Source organism: Heterocephalus glaber, unplaced genomic scaffold, assembly GCF_053883595.1.
Source record: "Heterocephalus glaber isolate CG9 unplaced genomic scaffold, H.glaber_assembly_v1.0 deba00001465, whole genome shotgun sequence".
NCBI lineage: Eukaryota > Metazoa > Chordata > Mammalia > Rodentia > Bathyergidae > Heterocephalus > Heterocephalus glaber.
Genome location: NW_028258312.1, coordinates 31,167,656 through 31,193,592, shown reverse-complemented (window position 1 = coordinate 31,193,592; position 25,937 = coordinate 31,167,656). Strand labels below are relative to the sequence as shown.

The 25,937-nt window shown below is 48.4% G+C and overlaps 1 protein-coding gene across 6 annotated transcripts in view; it reads left to right on the top strand.

The window, feature by feature from the left end:
* Window positions 1–25,937, top strand: part of Msh3 (mutS homolog 3) — a 119,353-nt gene that overhangs the window by 3,128 nt on the left and 90,288 nt on the right. For all 6 annotated transcript variants that reach the window (XR_015438895.1, XR_015438896.1, XM_087180736.1 and 3 more), the window contains exons 4-9: window positions 2,847–3,029; window positions 4,580–4,696; window positions 5,253–5,372; window positions 6,024–6,170; window positions 8,910–9,076; window positions 25,481–25,593. Coding sequence is in view for 4 of the 6 variants with exons in the window: in XM_087180736.1 (XP_087036862.1) it covers window positions 2,847–3,029; window positions 4,580–4,696; window positions 5,253–5,372; window positions 6,024–6,170; window positions 8,910–9,076; window positions 25,481–25,593 (847 nt within the window). In the remaining 2 variants the exon portion in view is untranslated. The remainder of the gene's footprint in view (window positions 1–2,846; window positions 3,030–4,579; window positions 4,697–5,252; window positions 5,373–6,023; window positions 6,171–8,909; window positions 9,077–25,480; window positions 25,594–25,937) is intronic.

Genomic DNA, 25,937 nt, shown 5'->3' with positions numbered 1-25,937 from the left:
ATTTATTATGTATTGGGGGGGAGTAGATTGGTTCATATTATCACGATTCTGATGTCCTGCCTGAATTAGGAGCCATTGCCTAGGGGGACGAAGAACAAGTTTGTTGCTGTCCTCCTCCACGGTTGCCATGATTTGCGTGGGAAATCCCCATGTTTAGATGCTCTGAGGATTTTAGTTAAACCAAATGAGTATGAGCTCTCACTTCTGCTGTTTATTTTGTGACTTACTAATGGTTTTTATTACTGCACAATCAGGAAATTTAACTCTTGCTCCATCATTGAAAGCTGTAATTGAGATTAGTGGTTGGTTCTCAGTCTTACCTTTAAATTAGAATCACTTGGAGAAAATAAATCACAAGAACCAAACAAATCCAAAACTTGTATTTAGAACCTTCCCTCAGAGTCTTATTTGATTGATCGTCATTGAGAATCGGGCACAGGTATTTCTTAAAAGCTCTTATTTCAGTGTATAGCCATAGGTGACAACTGTCGCTTGAGAAGTGTTTCTCTATCTATACATATATAGATTAATTTTTTTTGAGTCATTGAAATTCTCACGAAAGCTGTTTTTCCTTAGAAAAATACCTAGGCTGACACAAGTTTGCCTGTAATTTTCAAAAGTTCACACCCTTTCCCACAAAATCCAGATCCATGAATTCCTTTCCTAGCCAGGCTAATATTAATCTTAGATAATCAGGGGAAAAAAAGACTTTTTTGCTTTTAATCTTCTTTAATACTTAGAACAGGTTCACCTGGGTATGGTGATTGTAGAGCATAGACGGTATAAAATTTGTCTTACTAAAGCTCACTTATTAATTGGAACATGTGCCCCTGGGCTGTTAGACTTATTTGCCATGACGGTATACACCACATGGCTGATGTGGCATCTGCACAACACAAGAAGTTAGAAGCAACCAGGTAGAAGTGCCCAGAGCAGTACATGGACATTATTACACGGGTAAGCAAGTCAGAAGCACGGAAGGGCACGGATAAATGGTAAAAAGCCACCAAATAAACCTAAATGGCCAAAGGTCTAGGACCTTTACTGTAGGGCTAGCAATACCATAATTCCTGATAGGTTTTGCAGTTTATCTTCATTTTCCTGACTTGGGAAAAGAAGTTTAAAAGAAGTTTGGTATGCTGTTTCTGGGAACATGAAAGATAATGTGTTATGTCTGAGAAATATTTCTACCCTAACACTTTCAACGTTGCCTAACATTCAAGTATTCAGACTGACTTAATGGTTAGTATCCCACATGGACAGTTTTCTTTTTCTGGAAGCTTACCTTCTTCCACAAATGAATGAGATAAAAAACAAAAATTTCTTCTAGTGTATATATTTTTGTAAGTGTTGATTAACTTTTACAATATGTAGTATTCCTGGGTTTCATATAAAAGCCACAGAAATGCAAGAGAAAAACCTATGAGGATTTCAAGCACCCAGTTCTCAGATCTGGTGCCTCTGGCTGCAGTGCTCCAGGCCTTCCCATCCTCTTACTGCTGAGCTTTGAAGGTTGCTCAGTCTCTTAGAAGGTTGTTGGTTTTACCTGCTGTCCCAGATGAGCTGAGGTTTTTAAACATTTGGCAAATGCAAAGTACATTTTTTGGGTTTTCTCGTGGAATGAGGCTCCCGTTCCTGGGCCATTTTTCTTCTCTTTCTCCTGTTTGTCACTGAGTTTTTTAGTCATGTTTTTATTTCATTTTTTGGTTTTTGGCACCGGGCATCAAACTCAGGACCTTGCATTCACCAGGCAGGCGGCGGCACCACTGAGCTGTATCACAGCCATTAGTTGTGTTTTTGATTCTAGGTGTTAAGATTTACTTCTGATGTGCCTGTCCCCAGTCTCCTGTGTGTGGGAGGTGATGGGTCCTGGGCGCTGTGCTCAGCAGTGGATTCACCCATCCGTGAGCCCAGGAGCTGACTGTGCTGTTAGGAGGCCACTTGGTTGGAGGTTGCTGCCGTGTGAGACGCAAGGGTGATTCTTGTCCCCGGCTCCTCCCTGCTCCCTCTGCTTCCTGGCCCCCAAGAGTTGAGCGGCTTTTCTTCTGCCAGGGCCTCTGGTGTGCCCTTTCTGCTGGAACCAGCCAACCAGGGCTGAGGCCTCTGAAAACTGAGCCCTTTACGTTGTGGGTATTGGGTTTTTTTGACCTAGTAGACAGAAAGTGACCAATACACAGGGCTAACTGAGGCAATTTTAAGACGTTGGCAGTGACAGAGTGGTGACTACTTAAGCGCCTGGATTTAGTCTCCTTTTTCCTTTGTCTAAATTAAGTCCAATAAGCAAGATTTTCTCTATTAATTGGAATTAGTTAAGTGTTCATCACGAGAAGCAAGGATAGGAGGAGTACTCGTGTTGCAAATAGAGCTTTGTGCTGTATGTCTTCCAAGAGCTCGTTCTCACATTTCTTTACCAAAACAATCGTGATTCTTCATTGGAGTAAACACTAAGTGCAGCATTTGCTGTTGGCGTGCTGCTGGAGGTGGTTTACCCGAGTCTGTGCCCATTAGTCTTGTGGATCACACACCAGGAGTCAACAAGCAAAGAAGTGTTAGTGATAGATTTAACAAAGCCAAACTTAAAAAGAAGCATACAAAATGGTAAAATATCTATAGTTTCAAAATCTACTTACATAGTTACAATTTAGTTTGGCTGGTAGTTTTTTCAGCTTTTACTTTGAGAAATCCCAAACCACGGATATCCTGCTAGACCACCACCATGGGCCTGGAGAAACCTTCCCTATGTTCATCAAGGGTTCGCTGTTTGCCAATTTGTGTTTCCGTTTCTGGGAACTTAATTGTGTAGTTAGTTTAGTACCTTTCAAATTGTATACATCTTTTGGTCACAGGACAGTGTGTCTGGGCCCAAGAGTTTCCAGAAGCCCTCTGACCCCAGAGCCCTGAACAAGCGCTCCAAGAGCGTCTACACGCCGCTGGAGCTGCAGTACCTGGAGGTGAAGCAGCAGCACCCAGATGCGGTTCTGTGTGTGGAGTGTGGGTATAAGTACAGATTCTTTGGGGAAGACGCAGAGGTGAGTTGTTCTTCCAAGCACTGTTTCATTGTTTTTCACGGCCTTAGGTATTTTGGAGTATCTTGTTTCATTTTCTTTGTGAAAAAGCTAATTTGATTGGTCACCCTTTAAAAATGCTATCACTTAAAACAAAGACTGAAAATAAACACCAGAAAATCTTGTAGTAGGAGCTAGAGTTGCAGAGAAGGAAGGGGAGAGTATTGGAATGTTAGCATTTATTCTCTGGGGTGCACGCCTGTATCCCAGCACTTTCGGAGGCTGAGGCAGGGGGATCTCAAGTTTGACCCCAACCTGGATAGCTTAGCAACTTAGTGAGACCATCTCTCAAAAAGAAAAGGGCTGGGGCTGTAGCTCAGGATGAAGGCCCTGGGTTCAATCCCCAGTACCACCACCACTAAAAAAGTTCACTGGATCAGTGGGTTAGTGAATGAGCCACAGTCTCCCCAGTGTGCTTGCTAATGTCGACTTAGCTGGGAAGTCCCGGACGGAAGTCCTCCACCCATGGATTTCCAGAGCCAAGGCCACAGCGAAGGCCCAGTGGAGGCACACACGAGCCCGCCCACTGCCGAGGTGTCTGAGGTGTCACAGTGGCTGTGGTCGTGCGTGGCGGCCCTCGTCCAGCTGGGCGGCTGAGGTGCACAGTGGGTTTGTGCGCAGGCGGCAGGCACGGCTGGTAATGGATGGCCCACGGTGGAGGCTGCTGGGGCTGCAGGGCAGGAGACGCCCAAGGGTGGCCCTGCTGCCCGTGAAGGGGCTGTGCAGCCTGAGCCTCCCGGCTGCCTTCTCTTGCCCGGTGCCAGGCAGCAGGGTGTGTTCTCTGCTGTGCATTGCGCTGCATCTGTTAGGGCCCTGGCACTGCAGCGCTCCAGGTGTCCCCGGGCACGCCCCGTGTGTGGCTGGAGTCCTCCAGGTGGGGCGGGAGCTCAGTCTGGCCGCAGCAGGGACTGGTCCCCAGTGAGAGGGTCGGAGCTCCGCGGCTTGGGGGTCCTGTCAAAGCTGGGCAGGTTCCGGAAGAAACTGGGTCTGGTGCTGCTCCTGCTGCTGCCCCTCCATCATGCATCACTGGCAGCTCCCCGGACCCCGGCTTCTTCCTGTTGCTTCCTCAGCTTCCTGTGACCGGCAGACTCACTGCTCCCGAACCGTCTGGGCCCTCTTCTCACCGTCGGGTATTGCACGGTGGATTCTTCCTCCCGTACCCGCGTGCTGTGTGGGTCCAGCAGCCCCATGGTAGGGGACGCGCAGCATTGTGAGGTGTGGTGCATTAAGGATGGAGAAGGAGGCCTGGCACAGTGTTCTGGTCACTTAGACACGAGCTGGGGCTGAGCCAGGCCGCTGGACCTGCCGAGAGCTCACAGATGTGGCACAGCCCTGCACGCAACAGTCGCACAGGCCCCACCGGCGCTTTGGGCTGGCGGGACCGTGTGACACCCCTACAGCACGCTGAGAGAAGTGCACAAATCCAGAGTGTTCATCTGCTGGATTTTTAACAAAGTGAACGAACCCACAGGAAACCTGGGGCAGTAAACGGCGCTTCCTTTGGTGTCGCTTAGATAGCTGCCCGGGAACTCAATATCTACTGCCACCTGGACCACAGCTTCATGACGGCCAGCATTCCCACGCATCGGCTCTTCGTCCATGTGCGGCGCCTCGTGGCCAAGGGCTACAAGGTCAGCTGGCTTCCACTGCGGGAGGAGGGAACTGGGACTCAGCCAGGGAGTGAGGTGGGAGGCAGGCTTTGATCGGCCCTAGGCTTTTTCAGTTTGGAGAAATGAAAGGGTGTCATAATTACTAGCATTATATCATGGCTTTTAAAAACATTTGGTTAGACCTGTAACATAGGGAGGCTGAGGCAGGAGGATTACAAGTTCTAGCTCAGTCTGGACAACTAGTGACTTAGCAAGATCATGTATCAAAATCAAACAAAGGACTAGTGGTGTAGCTCGGTTCAGAGGCCCTAGGTTCAATCCCTGTAGTGCACACGACGATCAAAGATTTGGTTAGGTATTTGCAGTGGGTATTTGAAGAGCCAGGGGCAGATGCTCGCCATGGTCTGTCCTCAGCTGCCGCTGGCATGTGATGTGTCGCCTGACCTTACTTGTGGACTTTGTGAACGAGTTTGCTTCCTGTAGATGTTTCAGAGTTAACCCTTGGGCATTTTGAAATGAGGTTTAAGAAGGATTTTACATCAGATTTGATACTCAATCTCTCTTATCCTCGCCAAAGGTGGGAGTTGTGAAGCAGACGGAAACAGCAGCTCTGAAGGCTGTTGGCGACAGCAGAAGTTCCCCCTTTGCCCGGAAGTTGACTGCTCTGTACACGAAGTCGACGCTCATTGGGGAAGATATCCTTTCTGAATGGAATTTTTCTCTTATGTGTGGCAGGGGCCCTGTTTTAAGATGACAGTTTTCATTTCTTTCTTTCTTTCTTTTTCTTTTTTTTTTGTGGTACCAGGGATCGAACTCAAGACCTTGCACTTGCGAGGCAGGCATGGTGCCATTGAGCTAAATCCCTGGTCAAGGTGACAGATTTTCTTTTCTTTTTTTTTTTTTTTTGGGTACTGGAGATTGAACTCAGGACCTTCCGCTTACAAGACAGGCTTGCGGCTGAACCACTGAGCTAAGTCCCTGGCCCTAAGTGACCGATGTTTTTTAAAAATTGTTTTTTGAGTGGAATCTTTTGGACGAGGTATGGACAGGCGCTTTCTTCAGAATGTGGTTAGGAGGACGCATCCGTGGTGACGTCACTGGAGTAAAGACGTGGACAGCATTCAGGCTTCCAGGAGTCCAGGGGTCTGAGTGGGCTTTGGGAGTGGGCAGGTGGTTGCCACCGGTCCTCCTGAACCTTCTAGCTGCGGGAAGAGAAGGCAGGGGCCTGGGGTCCCTGCAGGTCCGTCCAGGGGCACCACCTGGAGGTGCAGGGAGGTGAGCCGTGACTGAGGGAGAGGAGTGCATTGGCAGCTGACCTTGGTGCGCTTTCCTTTAGTCCCTGTTACATGTGAGTCCTCTCAGCAAGCTGGATGACGGGGCTGTCGGTGTGGACGAGGTGACCACTGATGCTTCTGCTGGCTATCTCCTGTGCATCTGTGAAGATAAGGACAGCGCCAAGGGCAAGAGAAAGGGCAGCGTTTTCATAGGCGTTGTGGTGAGTGCCTCCAGCTCAGGGCCTCTGCGGGAGTGATGAGGACGCGTGCCTCCAAGCAACTGCCTGGGAACATGTTCCCTGTGATATTAGGTGCTGAATCATTGCTTCTCTTTTCTCCTGTCACTGCTTGACACTGCACTATGGCAAAATCCAGCCGATGCGGTTTCTTTTTTTTTGGCTCTGGCTTATAAGCGCTAGGATTTTAGGGTTGGAGATGGGCACAGTGACAGCCACGAATGTGAACAAGGTGCAGGCTGTGGCATAAAGTGCTAAGCCAAGGCCCGCGTGGGTAGCAGAGACTTCCACAGACTTCTTCTCTTCTCAGGGTTTGAACTTCAGCGCAGTTAGGGGACTATCCTATGTCAATTTGGAGGAAGAGATAATTAAGGGGAAATGATAACTGGACAGTAGAAAATGTCATGCTAAATCAATACTAGGAATATTTGCATTTAGCTTTCCAGATAAATAGAATTCAGGAATCATGGTTTGATTTTGCCTCCTGGCACCGGGCGGGTGAATCTGCCCCTTCTCAGACCTGCTTGGCCTCTACTCAGAGTCCTGGATGCTGGAGGGCCCTTCGGGACCACTGCACTCCCTTGTTCTGTTGAAAGCTCAGCAGAGGTGGGGTAACTGCTTCTCTTTGCTTTTTCTAACATCTACGGGCAGTGCGGATACTAATGAGACTCCTCCCTGCCTGAATGTCCCGAGTTGGTACACAGGCTGCGCAGCTCTGGCGGCTGTGGTTTTGCGGAGCCCATAGGTGCTTCTCTGGGAGCCAGTGTTACTCTGGGGCTGGATGGCTTGCAGTGATGGTTTTCTTTGAGAAGCACTTTTCTCTACTGCAGGCAGTCGATTCTGTTGACAGATGGTAATACAGCAGGGTGTGGGGTCTCCTGGTTACCTGAAGAGCAGACCAACAGACACAGTCCACTACTGTGTTGAGAAGCAGCTGCTGGCCGAGTGACGAAGGTCACCGTGGAGTGGGGCCAACGGCACAGTGAGCGCTGGTCATTTACCCTTTAAGCGATTTCTTGGGCCCTTCTTGGCTTCCAGAACCGCTTTCGGCCTGGTGACGCCTTGAGCCTGGTCCAGCTGCTCTGCCCTTTCGAGCTGCAGGCCCCTTCATCGGACCAGGGCACGTGGCTTGCTGCAGCTCCCTAGGCTAGGGTGGCTGAAGTGGAGCCAGCTTCCGCCCTTGGTACTGTTGTCCCTGGGCTTCCCCTGTGGGAGGAGAGTCACACCTTCCCTGGTCACTGCCCGGGGACCATCTTTGGGGTCCTGGCAGCCAGTCTGAAGTCAAAGGCTGTGTGCTTACAGGACACTGTGGTGGCCCTGTGCCTTTGGACTGGGCGCTCCGCTTACACAGGCCGACGAGGCTTCTCTGTGTTGTCTGTACGAAACAGGATAGACAGATAGGGTGATTGTTCACATTTTAAAAAATGAATTACAAGGGCCAGGGATTTAGCTCAGTGGTTCTGTCGCCTGCGTTGCAAGTGCAAAGACCCGAGTTCGATCCCTGGTACCAAAACAAACAAAAAAAATAATAATTACAGTAAGAGACACATTGCCATGAATCCCCCTCAGAATCCTCCCCTGGCTTCGAACACACTTGTCCCACTGTCCTTGCTGCTTTCTGCAGCAGGTCTGGAGTCCTCTGTCCCAAGTGTCCTTAGTTGTGCTATCCTGGCTGCCTCAGTGTCCTGAATGGATTCAAAATGTTTTCCTTTCATGGTCACTTTGACCTTGGGGCAGAGCTAGAAGTCACCTGGTGCCAGATCTGGTGACTAAGGTGGATGAGGACGCAGCGTCCTGTTAGGAGCTGCTTTTCCACTGGAGGGTTCTCGGCAGCAGCAGTCCCCGGATTCGGATCACACCTCATAGAGACCCTCAGGAGAGAGGACTCCAGAGCTGCTGCAGAAGGGGGCAGGGACGGTGGGATGAGTGTGCTCCAAGCGAGGGTGAGGATTTTGAGGGGAATTAATATGTCTTTTACTATAGTAATGTTTAAAAATGTAAGCACAGAAGTTGGGTGATTGTGCTGTCCTTGGCAGTGCTGCTGCAGGACGTGCCACTGCAGAGGGTGGCACTTCTCCTTTCTCCTGGAGAGCGCAGCCAAAGCCCGCCGGAGTGAGTATTCCAGTGTCAGGCTGATGGCTTCCATCCTGGGCAGTGCTCTCGCTGCTCTGGGGCCTTATTTGAGTAACTTTCCGCACCCCTTCCAGTCCGTGGTCTCGTTCGGTTTCTTGGCTCTTAGCCTGAGCAGCAGTGGGCGGCTTTAGTTGTCACAGTTACCCTGCTGCCGAGGCTGTCTGCTTGGGGTTCATTCCAAGTTTGTTATATTTGTTTTATTTTTATTTTTTGCAAAACTACCTTTCCCGCATTACTCTCCAGAGGAGTGGAGCAGCCCGCTGTAGTTGGTGGCCAGGTTGCAGCCCGTAGCAGCCAAGCCTGTGCGCCATCCCCACCTCTTGGGGCCTCACAGGTCACATGGCTGCTTGTTTGCTCTGACTGTGCTCACGGTGCCCTGCGGGAGGCGGCAGGGTTATCCCTGTCCTAGAGGGGAGCAGAGGTGTGGGGTGGTTTGGGGACTTCTGGGCGCCCGTCTGGGGCATTAGGTGGGACCTGTGCAGAGGTGGAGGCCCCAAACTCTCCTCTCGCCTGTCTGCATCCTGTGAGCAGAATGCCGGCTGAGCGGTGCCCTCTGTGACTGCGCTTCCGTTTGTGTTTGTGCCCATGCAGGCCGTGCAGCCCGCCACCGGGGAGCTGCTGCTGGACGCCTTCCAGGACACTGCACTGCGCCTGGAGCTGGAGACAAGGCTGTGCAGCCTGCAGCTGGCTGAGCTGCTGCTCCCTGAGCGCCTGTCGGAGTCCACAGAGGCGCTGGTGCGCAGGGCTGCTGCCTCGGGGTGAGTGGGCTCCGCGGCCTGGCCTGGGCTGGGCTGGGCTGGGCTGGGCTGGGCTGGGCTGGGCTGGCGCAGGTCATCCTGGTTACAGAGCTGAGTTTCAGCAGAACTGGAAAGTTTAAAAAAGAAAATTGTCCGTTTTTATCATCTTGAAGTAGGACAGTAGAAGCTGATTATTTTACTTTATTTTATTTGGTCTTTTGAGACAAGGTCTCTCCATGTAGTTCAGGCTGGCCTTGAACTCACCATGTAGCCCAGGCTGGCCTTAAATCACGGCAGTCCTCCTGCCTCAGCCTCCCGAGTGGTGGGATTACAGAAGTTGCTCTTTTTAAAGGGGTTTGTGCCATTACTGAGTGACATTACGTATTTTGTCATTAATCTGTAGTTTCTGTAGGTAGAGCTCATTTGTATCGTCTTGGAAGTCCTTTCCAGTGTTACGGTGGTGGGCTGTCGTGCAGTAGGTCAGCTTCCTGGACAGGCAGTGCTGTGCGTTTATGAAGCAGTGTGCAGGCCACACGGGGAGGGGAAGGGGGTGTGGCCTTGACTGAGTCCCCAGAGTCTGCAGCCAGCGGGGTGCCCCAGGCAGTGCCTCAGGGCCCTCTCCAAGGGCAGAGCCTGTGGGACCTGGAGGAGCGGAAGAGTGGAAGGCAGGGACGGAGGGGTGTGGCTGAGGCTGTGCAGTATGGAGCGTGGGTACCGACCAGGCAGGGTCGCCTACGGGTTGCACATCCGACGAGTCAGGCTGATACACAGGTTCCTTAGGGTTCACAGCTTTTCTTTCTTTCTTTTTTTTTTTTGGTATCGGGGATCGAACTCAGGACCTTGCACTTGCGAGCCAGGCGCCGGAACCACTGAGCTAAATCCCTGGCTCCTACTTGCTTTTTTTTTTTAAGACAAAAGCTGTTAATGTATGTGTTGCTGTTTTCTAAACTGAAACCTTGGTGTGCAGGTTTAGTTGCAGTGCTGGGCCTTTGCGTTAAGTAATTGGAGTTTGAGTTGCAGTTTGGGCACTCATCTCAAAAAGGTTCATCATCACTGCTTTAGAGGGTTCATTTGTGTTTTAATTTAACTTTTGTTAAAGTAGCTTTTGTAATTTGTTTACATACACCCAATGTATGTTCATTTGGAAGAAGTTAGGAGTTATTAAAAAAAGAGAGGTAAAATAAGCCAAATCCTACAACCCAGAGATAACTACATGTATGTGTGTTCTTTGCATTGCTTTTTTCATTTATAAACATGGATTCATGCTGCAAAATCACAGATTCACTGTGGAATCCCCTCCCCTTTTTGGTGGCGTTTCAGGGATTGAACTCAGGGCCTCCTCACTGTGCTGCATACCCGGCCCTTTTTGCTGTTTTATTTTGAGACAGGCTCTTGCTAAGCCAATAGGCTCCCCAGGTTGGCCTCCAACTTACAGTTATCCTGCCTCAGCCTCCCAGGTGGCACCATCACACCTGCCTGAAAAATTCTCCACATACTGTCTTTCTCTTTATGGAAAATTTCAAACCCAGTACAGAATTGTTGGGAATGGCGGTGAACTCTGTGCATCCATCAGTAGCTCCAGCGCTTCTTGGTTTGGAGCGGATTCATTTCATCCACGCCGACTCCTCCCTCGATGTTTATTTCAGAGCCAGTTCAGGGAGTATCATTTTGTGTGCTGGCATTCAGCAGTGCTCTGAAAGACCCAAGGACTGCAGGACATAGACTGTAGACCGCAGCTTAGCCTTCCTTCTCCTTTGTTATGTCGGAGTCATTATTTCAGTGTTACAGATACTGATGGAAGAAAGATTTGTGTGCATATTTACTTCCTTAAGGTAAGTGTTGGGAAGTGGTTTCTGAGCCAGAGGGTGTAGGCATTTATAAAGCTCTTGGTTGTTAGAAGTGATGGTGCTGTTTGTCCTCCCGGCAGGGTGACACAGGAGTCTGAGCCCTGGCGGCTCTGGTGAGATCACTTGAATGTCTGTGCCTGTCAGATCAAAAATTCTGCATCACGTCGCGTTTCGATCTTCTCTTTCATGCTTAAACTTGACTACTTAAAAGACAAGCAGTAAATTTCTAAGGGTGCTGCTTTTGAAGAGTTAGAATTTTAAAAATCTCAAAAAAATTTTTTAGAGTCTTCTAAAACTGTATTTCTAGGGCCAGGGATGTAGCTTAGTGGTTCCGCCGCCTGCCTTGCAAGCGCAAGGTCCTGAGTTTGATCCCCGTTACCAAAAAACAGAAAACAAACAAACAAAAACTGTATTTCCAGTATTGTCTGCTGGACTTGGTTCATTTTTCTTCATAACTGAGTATGTATTTGATTGACTTTGGTTAGCAGATTCATTTTGGTCAGTTGCATCAATATGCTCATTTTTCTGTTTCTCTGCATACTTTTATAAAACAGTAGAGAGAAAATTCAGTAAAATATCAAAGATAGGTGTTGCCAGAACTGCACTTCGGTTGGTGACATTGCTAAATGTCCCTGATTAATTGGGCGGGGGTCCAGGCCTGCTGTGGAACGCCAGAGACATGTGTGTGTTGGATATGAGTTCACGAATTTCTCACTGCTCTACCTTGTTTTAAATGGTCTTTCTGCGGTTAGCAACACGGGCCTGTACTCATTCCTGTGTTTACTAAGCACATCTAAGTCTTCGATCTTTGTGAGTCTTTGTGTTAACGTCCTCGTTCGTTGTGGACTGAGGGCAGTCAGAAGTGAGCCTTGCGTTTCTGTGTTGTGTCTGCAGCTGGTTTTGTGGATGGGCAGTGCGGAGGTGAAGACTGGATCACAGGTCACACGTGGGGCTCTGTGGCCCGGGCTTGGGCAGGAAGCCAGCTTGGCCTCCTGGTGCCATTGAGCAAGTTTTTCTCTTTATAATAAGGCTGTTGAGCCTGCTTCCCACACAGGGTTGCACTGCCTGGAAGGGTTAAACACTTCCTGTTAACACAGCTAAAGCGCGGAGGATGCCCCGTGGGTAGAAGTTGTTCTTGCAGCCATTGCCTCTTTCATTTACTTTTTTAACTATATTTTTATCAGTACATATGGATCCATGTAGACCACATTCATCTAGGGGGTTCGTAGCTGTACATGATGCACTACCTCCCCTCCCTCAACCCTTCTTCCTCTCCCCACTCACACGGCTCTGTTTCGCTTTTTCTCTTCCATTCCCTGTTTTTTTACCTTTCCCTTCCTTTGCTCCCTCCTCCTCCTCCCTTGTTCTCCTTCCGTTTGAACATGTTCTTCCTACTTCCCAGTGTCTGTCCTCCATTTTGCTGCTTATTTACTGGTTAAGTTTCTCACACCAGAGAAACAGTGCAATATTTAAACTTGTGTGTCTGCTTTATTCCACTGAAGATTATGGTCTTAAGGTGCATCCATTTACCTAAAAATGACTCAAGAATATCCTTCTTTATGACAGAGTTGTACTCCATTGTATGGAAATACCACATTTTCATTATCCTTCTGTTGAGGGGTATATGGACTGTTTCCAAGATATGGCTATTATAAACTGTGCTGCTATAAACATGAGTGTGCATATATCACTGTGGTATGATGCTTTTAACTCTTTTGGGAAGATACCTGAAAGAGGAACAGCTGGATCAAATGGGACCTCTACTTTTAGTGTTTGGAGGCATCTCCACACTGATTTCCATATTGGTTTTACCAATTTACACTCCCACCAGCAATGGAGAAGCATTCCTTTTTCTCAACGGCCTCGCCAGCATTTGTTATTGGTTGATTTCTTGACGATGGCCATTCTTTCTGGAGTGAGGTGGAATCTCAGTGTTATTTAATGTATATTTCTCGAATGACTGGTGATATTGAGCATTCTTTCATATATTTATTTGCTGTTTGTATTTCTTCACCTGAGAAATGTCTATTCATTTCAGATGCCCATTTTTGGATTTGGTCTTTAAATTTATGAGGCCTGATTTATTTTAGTTCTTCCGAAGTTTAGATGTTAGTCTTTTGATGAGTACTTGGTTAAAATTTGTTCCCATTCTGTAGGTTGACTCTTCACTCTGTTGGTAGTCTCTTCTGCTGTGCAAAATCTTTTTAATTTGATGTGATCACAGTTGTTGATTCCTTGTATTATTTCCTGTGCAGTAGGGGATTTATTTATAAAGTCTTTGCCTACACCTGTGTCTTCCAGAGTTTTACCCATTCTGTCCTCCAGCATGTTGTTTCTGTTTTAATATTTAGTGTTGGGGCTAAGTCCCCGACAGCAATAATTACCCGAGTCACGAAACGATATAAAGTCCGCAGAGAACTTTGTTTCCGGCCGGGACCAAATCCCCTGCAAGGAGACTGGCCCTGGACTGAACTTTTGGTCAGTTTTTATAAAGAAAACCCTTTCCTCCTCCCCCCTCCCTAGCCCTGCAGTAAGGGTATCTACAGAAGCGAGAAAGAATGCGTGGTTAGCACCTCTGGGTTACCAGATACATAATGTAAAACTAGCCCTTCTAAAATGTAAACACACATCTGTTATTTACACCGGGTGGGTTCCATAAGCGCTCTTGTAGTTGTTTGTCTAAACCTTTAAGCATCAATCAAAAGTAGGAGTATAGGCACGAGATAAGAACATCTGGTGTGCTGAGACATCACACAGGAGTACAAACGTGAGATAAGATCCCCCTTTTCAGAGTTCACACAGAGGACAGCTTCCCATCAGGACTGGGGGCATTCAGACAAAATGGAGTCTCTTCAGCTAACTTAGGTCTGTCATTTAGATCTTTCATTCATTTCGATTTAGCTTAGTGCATGGTGAGAGTTCCGGCTCAGTCTCGGCCTGTGGACAGCCAGTTTTCGCTGCCTCTTATCTCTTGCCTCTCCTTTTTCTCCCTGGCACTGCTGCCCTGGTACATATGTTGGACCTTCTTACTCTGCTCTGCTCTCCCTGCATGGCCCTGTATGGTGTGGTTCCCCACTGTAGCTGTGTTGCTTGTGTTATTTGCAGCCCCTTGGGATTTCTCTTTGAAAATTAAAAATTTTTGATTGTCTTAAAAAAATTTGTATTATATTGTAATTCACTATTTCTGTGTGTTTTTAGTAGATGGTCTTAGTTCAGTCCCATGACCTGGTCACATTTTATTATATTTACACTTTTAAAAATCTCCCCCGCATCCTGCAAGCACCTGGTCTGTGTTTTTATCTGTATTTTATTTTAGTCATTTATTTTTCTTTCTTAATTGAGTTTTGTTTTTGGTGTTTGTTTTTTTTTGTACCGGGGATCGAACTCCAGTCCTTGTGCTTGTGCAGCAGGCAGCGAAACCACTGAGCTAAATCCCCGGCAATTGATTTTTTTTTTTGGTACCGGGGATTGAACTCGGGTCCTTGCGCTTGCGAAGCAGGCGGCGGAACCACTGAGCTAAATCCCCAGCCCTGTTTTTGGTGTTTTTAATGTACTTTTCCTACATTTTTCTTTACTGGTGAGGTGAGGCCTACCTCAGTGCTAGCAGTTTGGTTTCAGCATCCAGCAGTTCATTTGCCTTGACAGCCTGAGCTGCAGCTGTGTTCCGCACGCGCTGCCCAGTTAGCAAGGCGCCTGTCTGGGGTGCTCTCAGTTAGCTGTGCAGTGCACATAGCCGGCCAGAATTCCCATTCATAGAACTGCGAGCAAACAGTAGGACACTGGATTTTCAGACCCTAAAATTTACCCCTTTGGTGCTATCTTCTTGTCTCTTTTACACAGAAACTAGTATTGTCATTTCTTCTATCTTAGGGCCCTCTTCAGTCCCCCTTTCTTTTCCTGCAGTGAGACTCAAGGTAAAACCAGCAGTTTGAGTCAATTACTGGTTGATATTTCATTACTATTGAAGATTATATATTTTCAAGGGAATTACACTTTTTATGAGTATATATTGACCATACACACTAAATACCTTCATCACTGGGTAGCAGATTGTTCCTTTTTACTTCGCCTCCCTCTAGTTCCACATCCCCCCTCCATTTCCACAAAGTCTGTCTCCCTGTTTCCTCTCATCTCTGGTTTATTTCACTCTTTATACTTTGGGTTTCTCATACGAGAAACTGTCTCTTTGACTTTCTGTGTGTAATTTATTTCACTTAACTTTATGGTCTGAAGTTTACCCTTCTTTATGACAGAGTAGCACTCCATTGTATGTATAAACACCACATTTTCTTTAACCAGTCATCTGTTGATGGCTATATCAGCTGCTTCCAAGATTTAGCTGTTATAAGTTGTGCTGATATAAACGTGGTGTTCATGGATCACTGTAGTGTGATGTCTTTAATTTTTTCAGGAAGATATATGTTAACCTATGTGAGAAAAGGCAGAAGGAAGCCTTGGAATTCTGGAATATCCTCCCAGATGAGGGTCTTTTTTTTTTCTTGTATTCTTAACTGTAGCCACAAGAGGTCTCCAAAGGATTTTATATTATGTGAATTGCAATGAAAAACCTATGCAAACCTTCCGGTTGTAATTTAGACCGACTGCCAGTCAAAGATGGTAGTAAGCTAAGGTTTTTATTTCTGAATAGTGACAAACCATGTATTTTTGAGAGGAGACTCAGGGAAGGGCGTGGACTCCTGCAGCTAGGTTCCAGGCTTGCTAGACAAGAAGAGGGAAGTCTGCTGCACCAATGCGCCGGTTGAAGTTAAAAACCCAGCTTCCCCAAGGGAGAAGAGTATGCAGTGAAAAGAATAAGATGGAGGAAGCTGGGAGTGGTGCTGCACTCCTGTAAACCCAGCTACTTAGGAGGCTGAGGCAGGAGGAGTGCACATTTGCAAGTGGCCCAGGTAATTTAGTGATTAGGGATGTCGCTTAGTGGTATGCACAAGGCTCTGGGTTCAGTTCTTAGCACCCCAAAAAAGAAAAAAACCCTGAAAAAGTGAAGTTTGGAGAATGCTAGAGAATGCCGTTAGTTGGGAACAGGAGGACGACGAATATAAACGGAAAACTAGAAAAGGGAGAGCGTAAAGAGCGAGGTAGGTAGAGAGCCGGGACCGGACGGGGATGTGTGGTCCCCATGTATCTGTTACATGTGATAAAATCAAGGGTGTGAGTACATTTTTTGCAATATCGACTATTTTACTGACACTGCATGACATTCAAAACCCAGCCCTAACCCTTTGATGCCATTGATAAAGCGTGTGGGGTGTGTGTGTGGCTGTCATCCTGACTGTTACAGCGACAGTGACAGTCTGCCCTTTAAAGGACAGGCATCGAGGAGTCAGCATCAGCTCAGGGACGGGGGTACAAGCTGCAGCTCTTAGGGAAACCTGACTTCCCAGCGGTGGGGCAGAACAAGCCCCTGCCACGTTCCCGCTGAGCGCGAGGAGGAGGCTGCATTACTGTGCCTTTCTGTCCACAGAGGGGCTCACATTAGCTGAGGTCTGAAGGACCCACTTCCTAACATGGTTCTTCGTGCAGAGCACTGATACCACAGGCCTGTCATTGGTGGCAACAGATACATTTCACAATCACCATTGCAGCATCTATCTTTGTGTTCTTCTCTTACTGATTTATGTAGGAAAGGCCGCTCCCACTACTGATTTTCAAGGTTTTGGTGGAGAATGTTGAGCAGAGTTTTGTTGTAAAATGAAATCATACCGGGTATGTGTGAGCATCAGAGCAATTGTCAGGCACAGTAGGACTCTGATGGCTAAAGTCCAACTTTCTAATGTTGTTAATTGAGTTTAGAGTTAAGTTTAAAACATAGCAAGTCTTTTTGAAATATGAGCGGAGGAAACTCTTTTCTTTTTTTTTACTCACGAACTTGATTAACACTAGGACCTGTTATTAGTGGCCAGTTCTTGATGGCCCCCGTTAGTGACGCAGTCTTCCAGGCTGCTCTGTCAAAGGTTAATCAGCCTAATTTCTTGTGCTTGTATGAGGTTGTTTCAACACAGGTGTAGGTACGAGGAGCCCACTGAATGAGGAATGCTGGGTGGCACACAGCTATGAAGGTCAAAGTTCTGAAATTTTTGTTTGACATTGACTTGGTCTTTTATTTTGTTTAGTTGTTTGCTTTCTGTTGTTTTTCTCTTTTTAATTTAAAAAAATTTATTCGTCCAATTTGCAGTAGCTAATGATCGCATTCATTGTGAGCAGCTGGTGCATGCACAACCCCTCTCCTTTCCTCCCCACTGCTCCATCTCTGCGTCCCCTTCCTGTTTGCAAAAGATGTGTCTTCCTGTTATCTTCAGTTTTGCTCCTGAGTTATTTGTTCCTCGAGTTTCTCAGATAAGAGATCATGTGATATTTAAGCTGTACCTCTGATTCATTTCATGGAGTGCCATGGTCTCAGGGTGCATCCATTCCTCCAAGCGACTGAAATGTGTCTTTCTTTATGGCAGAGGGGTGCTCCCTTGTGTACAGACCCTGTGTTCTCGTCACCCTTCATCTGCTACCAGCCCTGAGTTTGTGGGGTATGAGGCCGGGTGAGGGAGGGTTTGCAGCCGAGTGGAGGCCCGCTGAGGTGACAGTTGTGTGTGCGGGTGGCAGTGGCTGGCGCCTGCTGTGTCTGTGCTCGGAGGAGCTGGGCGGTGGTGGGTGTTTATTTTGATGTTTCCTGAGTTTGGGTTACCGTCTCCTTTGACAGGTGTTTATTATTTTGTTTTAGAAATTTTTTCTTTTACACTTGTTAAACTGTAATTTAAAAATTACAGTAAGTATGCTTGTTGTACAAGTAAAAAAATATTCAGAAGGAAAAGTGTTTTTTGCTAACTTCCCCACCTATTTTGATTTACAGTACTTTTATTACAATGTGACTTGACTCTTTATAAACCTAAGATGTAGTGTGTCAGTGTATACCCCTCCCCGCTTTTTTTTAAACAAAACTAAAACCAAAAGAAGATTTGAGAATAAAGTCAAACAAGTGTCCAGAGTTAGTGGAATATAAACGAAGCATTGCTTGGCAGGAAGGATGATGCACGTCTGCTACAGCCTGTGCTCCTCTGACCTGGGGTCGCGGCTCACTGGGGACTTGGAGTTTCCTACACCGGCAGCAACACTGAGAGGAGCTTTGGGGATCTCCCTCCCCCAGTGCTGTGTGCATTCTGCGAAGACTCAGCTCTTCCTCTTCCTCCCCTTGGCCACAGTGTGGCCTGAGAGGCTGACTTCGCCCGTTACGGACACGGCGCTTTCCTCTCACACTGCGGCTGCGTCCCTGCAGCACGGGGAGTTCAGATGCTGCCTGGCACTCACCACCCCTAAGCGACGGGGGCTGCTGGATAAGAAACGTGCACGTGGCCGTGTGCGGTAGGAACCCAGGCGATCCAGGTGGTGCTTTTCAAGCTGGACATCATGCAGTCACCTCGGTGGTTTGCTAGGAACACGGGAAACACCAGGAGTGATCGCTGGAACTGCAGTGCACACACACATAGCAGGGTGTTTTACGGCAGCTTTCCATTCTCTCTGTGTGTGTTCCGTCTGTGTGTACTATCTGTGTGTGTCTGTGTATCTGTGTCTATGCTTGCTCATCCTCTTTGCAGTCTTTCATGTTTATAATGGTCTAAGAAGAGAGTTAAACTCCTAATGTAATATATTACTTAGATACAATTAGTAACTGTGCTGTTAGTTATCTCACATGGATGTTCTTATTACCTAATACTGATCAGCTACTGCCCTGAAGAGTATTTTTAAGTAGCATGACTGAATGGTAGGAAATATGTAAAGACTGCTTTAAAAATTTAAAGCTGATGTGATTCACAGACTGTATGTTGCCTGCATGGAAGATCCAGGACAAGTGACAGATGATTAGAAATGGTAAGAATTCAGCAGGGCCATTAAATACAAGATTGACCTGTTCAGATGAGGAGGGCTTCAGCACATCAGTGTTGACTTCCCCTTTCCCCGAGGTCCCAGGCTGCTTCCTTTCTTCTGTTTTGTTCTTACCTTTCTGTGCAGAGAATCCCTTTCAGCCTTCCTTTCAGAGTGGGCAGCTTATGGCAGATTCTCTTCTTTTTCCTTCACCCAGAAACACTGTTTTCTCCTTCATTTTTGAGAAGTTTTCTTCTCCGGGTTTGGGATTCTGTGTTCAGAGTTCATTTCTTTCAGGTCTCGAGAAAGACCATGTCACTTTCTTCTGCCTTGCTGGTTTCTGAAGAGAAACCCCGTGTTCTGCAGTTGCTTCATCTCTCCATTTGTTTCAGTTGTATGTGTAGCTGCTACTGAAGCATTCTGACTGTGGCTGCCCTGAAAGCGCCGTGATTGCTGTCATGTCGATGTCTGTTGGTTCCGGAACTTTTTATGTTCAGTTTGCGCTGTCCCTATTTCTGGGCATGGTGAGTGGTTTTCGGCTGAGACCTGCACTCTTTTGTATGGTGTTGTGAGAGTCAGTGTTCTGTGAGCCCTCTGTTTTGGCTGCCCTCTCTGGCCCCGTCAGCAGGGTAGAGGTGAGTTGCCTCTGTACTGCCAGGCAGAGGTGGCAGTGCAGGTTCCCTCCATCGCCTCTGTGGTCCCCTGAGTGGGATGGCACCTCCCATCCCTGCTGGGAACCTGTGGGAGTTCCAGCTTCTGTGTGGTCTCCCTGGGCCTTCTTTGGTGCTGTGTGGCTTGGTTTCTATGCAGATTACCCCCACCCAAGCCTCAGGCCATCACAGGGGAACCTTGCTGGTAGGAGGTGGGGCCTGGCTGGAAGGGCTCCATCTGTAGGTGTAACTGGGAAGGTTCATCTCCCTCCTTTGCTCCTCCCCTGACTCTCTCTGCTTCCCGGCTGCCGGGCTGTGAGGAGCTCTCCTCCCCTGGCCCCTCTGCCGTGCTGCCCTGCCTCAGAGCAGCCGACTGTAGGCTGAATCGTGAGCCAGAGTAAACTGTCCTCCTTACGTTGTGGGGTCGGTTCTGTGTCTCATCCACCAGGACAGTGACTGAGACACCATCGCTGTCCAGTAGGCAGAAGAGCCTTTCTGCTGGCACACAGGCCTGGAGGCCTGGTTTCCTGGATGGTTTCCACTCACACATGGGGACGGGCCCTGGCTCCTGGCCCCCAGCCCCGGCTTCCTCCTTGTCCCCTACTGACAGAGCCTGCACAAGGGGTTTGGAGCTCCTGTTTCTGCTGTCTGGATGGCTGTGTGGGCATCTCCTTCTGCCCTGGCTGGCATGGCTGAGGGGACCACAGGGTTTTCTGGAGCCTGAGCCTGGAGTGGAGAAGCTCTTGTTCAGACGACCTGTCTCTTCTAGGGATTGTCCAGGGGAGCAGATGTTGCCGGGCAGTGTCTGGTCTGGCCTGTTGGCCTTTCTGTCATCAGCTCTAGCTCTGTGTCTGGATCGTTACGGGAGCTTGGCACAGGGCCTCCCTCGGACGGAGCCCAAGGTCCCCAGCTGGCCGCTGCTGTCCCCTCCGGAGCTGTGTGATGTGCCTATATAACAAGGAGAGAGTTGTGCTGGCGGGAGGGACTGGATACCTGTGTGTCCTCTCCCCAGGTGGAGCCATCCCACCGTGTCCCACCCAGTTCTGTGCCAGTGAGTGCTGCAGCCCACGTGAGCTCGGCTCCTTGCTGTTTCTCTGACAGACTTAAAGTCAGCGCTTGGCCTGTAGCGATAGTGCCAGTGTGCGCATCTTTACTGGAGTGCAGCTGACTTGTTCATAGATGGATCTGAGTAAAAAGCCCTCTCTTTTCCCATTTTTTATACTTAAACTGCTTTTTACATTTTTAGTATCACTTAAAGTTTAAGCATGTTAGGGTGCTTTAAAAAGCATAATCAAGTGGGGAAATCCCTATCTCCCTCTCGATAAATTAACAGTCCAGGCTCAGAGAGGAACAGCGGGGCTTTGCCAGGGGGTCAGGCCATGACACCTCTGTACAGTTCCCCTTTCTTGCTGCATGCACATGAAGAATGAAGCATAAAGTGAGAAGTCAGAGACTCAGAGGGACTCAAGAGCGCGCGGCACACGGCCCAGAGAAAGCCCCAGTGGAGTTCGGAGCCCGGGCTGTATGGTCCTGGAGGGCAGCAGGTGCCAGGCTGGGACTCTGGGCAGTGGGCACCACAGGTACAGCCGATGGCACCTGGCTTGCTTACCTGAGAGAATTTTAAGTGTTTCACAAACATTCTTTGCTTTCGGAGTTAAGTATTTACTGAAGGTGTATTAAAAACATGTAATTAGGGAGCCAAACTTGTGATTTCCTGAGTGTGTATGGTGTAGCAGGATTCTGAAGTTAGTGGTTGAGTTGACTTTGCCAGAGCTGCCAGGTGGTGGTGAGGGGCTTGAGATTCGGCGGCCCAGAAGGCAGAGGTGGCGGAGTGGGGAGGGTTGGTGCATGATGTAGACACATGTGTCACACCAGAGGGCTCCTTGTTTAGACTGCGGTGGGCGCTGGTTGGAGTTAACCCCAAGTTGCATATGACAGCAGTCTAAACTAGAGCTAGAGACAAATTCAAGGCAGAGAAAAGGCATGTAAGCGCTGGAAGACGAGCTCTTCATGTTTCAAATTGGCTCCTCTTTCTTATGAAGATGCTCTATTCCACCTTCCAGTTAATTTTATTAATTTAGATGGCTAGCAGTAAATTCTAATTGATTTTCCCTTTTTTTAACCTGAGGAAAAAAACTCAGTGTTGACTGATGTCCATTATATATTCAATCACTTAGTCCTCCTTAAAAACACTGGGCACCTGCCGTGTGCCTGGTTTGGCAGCGGATGGTGGAGACACAGAAGTGGGTGGTGCCTGGCTGCCAGATGATGGTGCTGCTTATGGTGAAGGTCTAGCAGAGGGCCCGCTCACTGGCTCAGTACATCCAGACCTGCCGAGGGAGGAGCCAAGTGAGGTTCCCCAGGGGGACCCCCAGCAGATGGGGCTGTGTTGTGGTTAAATCTCACAGGTGTCCCAAAGCCTCCTGTGGGGAGGTGATCGGAGCATGGGGCTCTGCACTCGTTATCTTCCCCTTGTGCGCATACTGTGCATCTAAACTCCATTTCAGTCATGCCTGTCACTGGATACGTCTGTTTGGGGATGATTCCCAGTCCTGTGGTGGGGGCCGTGCTGCTCATACAGACCGTATTCTCGCCTACAGTTGGTGACTGGCCAGGAAACCTGTCAGCAGACAGATGCCCCGCCCGCTCCAGCCTCCTGCTGCATGGGCTGTCATGTATGTGGGTGGGGCTGTGCCTCTGATCCTCTGACGTGTACTGTCCCGTGATTCGGTGCACAGTGGAGGAGATCCTGCTGACAGATCTGAGAAGGACAGTTTGATCACCATTTAACCTTTCAGAAACACCTGTTGATAGCAGGGAGGTGTGTGACATGTGAGAATGTCAAGTTAGGAATTTGATTAAAGACAAAACAATAGGCTATTCCTCTGTGTGTGTGTGTGTGTGTGTGTGTGTGTGTGTGTGTGTGCAGAATTTCAGATAGAATCTTGCTTCAAGGAGAGTGATTTGAACTCACCGTATCTCACTGTAACCAGGAGGCCCAGGAGAGGGCAGAGAGGGATTTTGTAGCTTGAGGTGTCTGTGAGCACATGCTTGTATGTGGAGGTTTCCCGTATAGGTGGCAGAAGGATGGAGCTGATGCTCTTGGACCGCTTTCCCGAAAGCCTCAGGTAACGGGCACATCGTTTTTTCTCCCACGCTTAATGGGTTTCTAAATCCTTAGTGCTTATCAAACAAAGCCTTAATTAGAGCAGCGACTGAGGAGCAGGCACCCTGAGCTGAAGGAAGGTCATATGTGTTCTACCATCGCTGCAGGCTTCTGGAAGCCCAGGGGGAAGGGGCTCGGCAGGAAGGGAAGAGTGGGTGAGAGCCGTGCAGCGTGCTCGTGCTAGTGCTCGAAGTGAAAAGGGTGTTTTTACGGCAGGACTGGGGGAGGCTAAAGAGCATCTTGAGTGTAACAAAACAAAAAGCAATAATGTTTTTCCGAGACGAATAATAAAAGCCGGGTGGTCTCTTCAATTGCTCCCTGTGGGTGGGAGGGAGGGAGGGAGGGAAGGGCTCCTTCCTGGTGGGCGTGGCCGTGCGCATGGATCTTCCATGTCTTCCACGTAACCACCATAACCCTCCGTGCTGTTTAGGCTGGGAACTCCATGGAGACCTGATTGCCACCTGCTGCTGTGGCCACACCTGAGGGTCTGTGTGTTTTTGTTCATCTGTGTTTGTGAAGTAGAAGCAGACATGAAAAACTCAGATTCTCAGCCATGAAGCTTTCTTTTACAGCTGTAACCCATTAAACAGGATCGTGGGCATTCTACTGTTCTTATTTACTGCAAGACATTGCAGTTGACCTTTTAACCCAGATCGTAGAATCTCCGTGTTTCGAGGAAAAATTATAAAAGTAAAAATTCAGAAGCTGACTTTAGCTTGGCCCTGGAGATGACTTCAGGGCTTTCTTAAGTTTCATGTTGAGACCAAGGACGGGCTCTGCATAAGAGCCGAAGATTGGGAAGGTTTCCAGAACGTCTTAGCTCGGATGGTCATGGTCCACCTTCGTTGTTAATACTCCTGCCTTCCTAGGTTATTGGACACACCTGTATCCGCGTATGTAAGAGATGCTCCCAGAGCAGTCACATGTGCTTTCCTAGCGTCCCTCTTCCCTTTGCTTCCATGGATCCAGTCAGCGATTTCTCCCGGATGCTGGGCCCCCTCGGCGCTTCTGTTCCCAGCAGAGACTCCTGGGGCCTTTCTCCCTCGAGGGCACACGTGTGCACGCACCTGTCAGGAGTGAGCACAGTCAGCCATGCGAAGCCCTCATGGAGAGCATTTGGGCAGGGCAGAAAGGCGCAAGCGGACCTGTGAGTGCTCCGGCTGTCACCGTGTTAAGGAGGCCCCTCTCCACCCGCTGACTGTGGATCCCGTCAAGATCCCAGGAAACTTCTTGTGAAACTGAGCAGGATGAGCCAACAATTGCTAAGGAAAATCAAAGGCCCAGAAGTAGGCAAGACAGAGTGAGGTCGGGGCCCTGGCACCCAGGTGTGGACAGCAAGCTGCGGGGATGGGGACTTCGTGTGCTGATTCTGAGGTGGCTGGAAGCCGGGCCCAGGGGCCGACCGAGCAGCCTGAACAGGGTGACCATGGGGAGACCGTGTGCCGAGCAGGGAGTGCCGCGGCTCGGCAGGGAAGGGGGAAGCTCTGAACAGTGCTCCCCGCCCTCCCGGCCCTGTGGAGAACCAGTCTATTTCTCATTTCACCCCCATTCAAATCGGTTAAATTTGGGAAGCAAATCTGAAAATTGTGCTAGAAGATACAAGAAAGAATGAAACACTTGGAGGCATTAAAAATAAACTACACCTGTCTGCATGAATGTCTTAGAAATGTAACATTCGAGTGCCAGAGCGAGTCGTACAGGTTTAATGAAGTAGCAGTCCTGTAAAATAGAGAGCGCAAGATAGCGTCTGTGCTGTGAAGTGTGGAAGCACGCGTGTAATGATGCGCATCGGACTCGAGACGCGTTCCCTCGTGACAGTGACAGAGAGGGCCGTGGGCCCTACGCTGTATCTGTAGGGTGTATTATTTTGAGAATAAAAATGCTTTAAAGTAACACGGCACACTCAACTCCACCTGGATATTGCACAGTAAGGAAATGGTTGGATACATTGTGGCAGTCACACACTATGAAGTATTTTCCAGTTATTCAAAAGAATGGTTTGTATCTACCTCACTTCACATGAAGAGTGTGGAGAGTCATTACTTAGTGAAGGAAGCAAGGTGCAGAAAAGGGAGTGGAGAGTCCCCCCATTTCACAGGGGCGTGGTGCGTGCTTGTGTCCGACCCTAGGAACAGGAAACCGTGAAGGCCATGGTGTGGCCGTTTACAGAGCGAGAGGAGCAGGAGGGCATGGGGCTGTGATTTACGCCTGTCGCACCTGGACTCTGACTGCTTTTAAAGGCCAGGGACCGCTTTACCTAAACAGTCAAGTTTGTCAGGGAAGCTGCCTGTGTTTGACTGGAGGCTGTGCTTACTCCGCCAGAAGCAACCCAGACGGAGACGCCCCCCGGAGAGCAGTGGCTTGTGTGTCTAAACACACGATGGGAGCCAGTTGAAATGCCTTTCAGTCCCTCTCCCTTTTCGTTCATTAACACAGTTCATCCTGACTGTAGCGAGTCCTTTTTGATGATATTTGTTAAGTGCTCACAACGTGCTGGGTGGCATAAAATCAAAGCAGGCAACTATGGTAAGGGTGGAGGAGGTAGCTCCGTGGCAGAGTGCTTCCCGTCCTGTGTGAGGCCTGAGTTCAGTCCTCCATCCCACACACACACACACACAAGGAGTAACTTGAGTAGCTCACGAAATGGGGTGCTTTGCCCGGGAATCTGCAGACCATATTCTCTCTTTTCCTGTCTTGGATATGAGTGAGAAGGAGCAGCGAATCTTTTTTGGAGAGCAGGTCAGGATTTAATGTGGATCTTTTTTTTTTTTCTGGTACCAAGGATCAAACTCGGGTGGGTCCTTGAGCTTGTGCAGCAGTTGGTGGAACCACTGAGCTAAATCTCCTCCTCTGTGGATTGTTTTTGACATTCTTGTTTTTTTTCTTGTAGTTTGCGGGATGACAGAATTCGAGTGGAGAGGATGGATAATGTTTATTTTGAATACAGCCATGCTTTCCAGGTGGTCACAGAGTTCTACACAAAGGACCCAGTGGATGTCAGAGGTGAGTATTTTACACATTGGCCAGAAGTCCTTGGGCGGGCTGATTTGAATGCAGCCTGCTTGGTTTGAATGCGGGTTCATGACTTTCAGTCTAATGACAGCTAGGTTGTGATCAGAAGTCAGTGGGCGCAGCCAGGAAGGAACATTGACAGCATCTTCCTTTCTCCATGGGACCTCTGGGCCCGTGTCCATCAGAATGTAAGGAGTTACTGAAGACAGTTTTTTCTTGCTTATCTTTAAGATGGCCCATTAGTATCCCTGCATTTCATTTTATTTATCTATCTATCTATCTATTTATTTATTTATTTTTGGTACTGGGGATTGAACTCAGGTCCTTCCACTTGC